This window comes from Fonticula alba (assembly GCF_000388065.1).
Source record: "Fonticula alba strain ATCC 38817 unplaced genomic scaffold supercont2.6, whole genome shotgun sequence".
NCBI classification, from domain to species: Eukaryota; order Rotosphaerida; family Fonticulaceae; genus Fonticula; species Fonticula alba.
In genome coordinates, this window is record NW_009242976.1 from 1664258 (window position 1) to 1667047 (window position 2790).

The 2790-nt window shown below is 63.6% G+C and overlaps 1 protein-coding gene across 1 annotated transcript in view; it reads right to left on the minus strand.

Annotated features, from left to right (window-relative positions):
- H696_04029 (hypothetical protein) overlaps window positions 1-2718 on the minus strand; it is a gene marked incomplete at both ends in the record, with an annotated part of 4359 nt that extends 1641 nt beyond the window's left edge. The window contains 11 exons of the mRNA XM_009497900.1: window positions 49-285; window positions 419-497; window positions 613-731; window positions 854-928; window positions 1028-1115; window positions 1191-1282; window positions 1452-1532; window positions 1699-1792; window positions 1878-1943; window positions 2082-2458; window positions 2577-2718. Of these exons, the coding sequence (XP_009496175.1) occupies window positions 49-285; window positions 419-497; window positions 613-731; window positions 854-928; window positions 1028-1115; window positions 1191-1282; window positions 1452-1532; window positions 1699-1792; window positions 1878-1943; window positions 2082-2458; window positions 2577-2718 (1450 nt within the window). The remainder of the gene's footprint in view (window positions 1-48; window positions 286-418; window positions 498-612; window positions 732-853; window positions 929-1027; window positions 1116-1190; window positions 1283-1451; window positions 1533-1698; window positions 1793-1877; window positions 1944-2081; window positions 2459-2576) is intronic.
- Window positions 2719-2790: the final 72 nt, after the last annotated feature.

A 2790-nucleotide genomic window follows, 5' to 3' on the forward strand; every position in this document is an offset into this window, starting at 1 on the left:
ACAAGCGGGGAGGGGGCAGGCCCTGCAGGGCAGGGCGCGCAAACGCACGCAGGTTATAGGTGAAGACGGCCTCGCCATCGGAGGCGCCGCCACTGCGAGTGGTCACGATGACCGGGCCGCTCAGCGGCTCGGCCGAGGGGCTGGACGTGCAGGTGATATCGCCGTTGTTGGCAATCTGCACATTGAGACAGGGGAGTCCAGCCAGGGTAACCAGCAGGATGTCATCCAGCGAGTCACCAAGCAGATGGCCGGAGATGGTGACCGTCGTGCCGCCCTGAAGCGGGCCTGAGGATGGGACAATCGCGCTGACAAAGGGGGCTGGGGGCACGCGTGCGAAGGGGAGTCGTGGGGGGGGGGGGGAAGAGATATTAGCATGCCCCGAAGCGCATGCGAGCACACACCATTAGCAGGGACGCACCAAGGTTGTAGGTGAACTGGACGCTCTTCGACCCGCCGGGGCCGGAGTGAACGTTGGTGACGATCACATTCCCACGGATCTGCATGCAATGGCAGGGACAGGGGGAGGAGGAGTCAGGAGGTCATACAGATATACGTAGACACATGCGCGCGTGCATGCACATGCGGAGGGGGGGGTGGTGGTGGTAAACGCACGGAGTTCGAGGAGGCACCCGAGGTGCAGCTCAGATGGGTGGAGTTGCGCAGGGTGATGCTCTTGCAAGGGACATCGGCCAGTGTGATGCTCTCAATGTCGTCGGTGGTAGAGCCGAAGTCTGATGAAAGGCGGAGGGGCAGTTGGGGCAGGCGGAGAAAATGCGTGAGGAGGACAAGAGGAACAAGGGGCTCCCTGATGAGATGCCAAAGGGGAAGGAAAGGCAAGAGCAAGGGGGCCTACGTTCTCCGACGATATTAACGCGAGTGCCGCCAGACATGGGGCCCGAAGAGGGGGAGATCGAGCTAACCACCGGGGCTGGATATTGCAAAGAGGGGGGGGGGGGGAGGGGGGAGGAGAAGGAAGCCTGGTTAGGTGAGACACAGCAGGGAGGCATCGCCAAGGGATGGCACGCACGCTCGAGGAAGGTAAACATGATGGGTTCGCTGCTGGAGCCGCCCTTCTCGGTGACGATGTACACCCGCAGCTGGCCGGCATTGAGGACCTGGAGGAAGGGGACGTTAATGTTCCGAGGGAAGGGGCACAAACAGACTGGCATGCGAAGGGCAAGCAAACATACTCGGGGGGTGATGCACTCGATCTCGGACGTCGAGACCTTGAGATACTCGCAAGGGTAGTTATCAAAGCGCACGGCGACAACAGGATCGTCGGCTGATGTTTTGCCATCGTGAGTGAGTGTAAGTATGTATGTATGTATGTGTGCGTGTGTGTGTGTGTGTGCGGGGGTGTAAAGATGAGGGGCGGGAGAGGGGGAGAATGTTGGTCGGGGCCATGTGACGATGGGAGGAGACATGCCCCAGGGGAGCACAGCGTGCCGTACCGGGAAGATAGGCCTTCAGGGTGACCACCGTGTCGCCGGTCTTGGGCCCGAGCGTGGGAGTGATGGAGGTGACTTGGGGGGCTGTGGGGGGTGCCGGGTGTCAGCATCTGTGGTCCGGCGCCGCAGGCGGCGGAGGCAGCCACATGTGTGTTCATGCGGTTTTGTGGTGTCACGACTGTGCATGTGCATGCGTGTATGTGGGTGCAGGCGAGTGTGCGCGCGCGCTTGGACACGCTCATGCACGAACCATTGTGGTAGGTGAAGTCGTCGACCGAGTCCAGGTGCTCGTCCTCGCTGAAGAGCAGCCGCACCGGGGCCACAGTGTTCTGGGGCGCCGGGCCCTGAGCACAAGGAACAGCGAAGGGCATCGACAGGTCAGAAGGAATGAACAGCCCCCATGAGGACAGCGAGCCGGCCCCGACGCACCGTCATGCAGGTAATCTTCTCCGGCTGGCCATCCGAGAATCGCACATTGGAGCAAAAGTTGCCGGCCTATGACAAGAGGCAGGAGCAAGCAGATAGGCAGGATCGAAGGAGGAGCGGGGTCGCGAGCATGGACATGCCCCGCGCAGGGTGATGGGTTAGCGGAAGGAGGGAAGGCGGTGCGGGCATCCCCAGCAGTTGACGCACGATGGTCACCGAAGAAACAACATCCAGGTTGATCCCGGTCACGGTGAGCAAAGTCCCACCATGCTGAGGGCCGGACTTTGGCGAGAAATCCAGGATCACCGGCGCCGGGGCAGGGGGCTCGGGGTCCGAGCTGCTTGAGCTACCGGATCCATCCCCGGGGCTGCTGGAGCCGCTACCCTCCGGCGGGGTAGAGCCGCTGCCCTCCGGCGGGGTAGAGCCACTGCCCTCCGGCGGGGTAGAGCCGCTGCCCTCTGGGGGAATGGAGCCGCTGCCCTCCGGAGGAACAGAGCCGCTGCCCTCCGGGGGAATGGAGCCGCTGTCATCTGACACATTCAAGACACGCGAGGCACTCGGGCTGTCGGGAAGGGAAACCGAGGCTGCGGCGACATGAGGGACATAGGAGGCATGAGGTGAGCACGGGCATGCGTGTTTGGGTGCGGGCTATGCCGGGGCAGGAGACAGGAGCAGCCCTGGCAGGCAGGAGGAGGCACGCACATCGGCCCTGGACAGCGGGCAGTAGAGATACCCCGACGGCGACGGCCAACAGAGCGACCAGGACGGTCAAGCGCAGCAGCAGGGGGAGCCGAGACGAGGAGCGCCCGGCGCTCGGGGCGGAGTCCAGCCTGGCGGAGGACATTCTACGCGTGGCAATCAGCCGCGAGGGGGGAGGTGGAGGGGCAGAAGCGACGGGGGGAGGACACACGGGCTG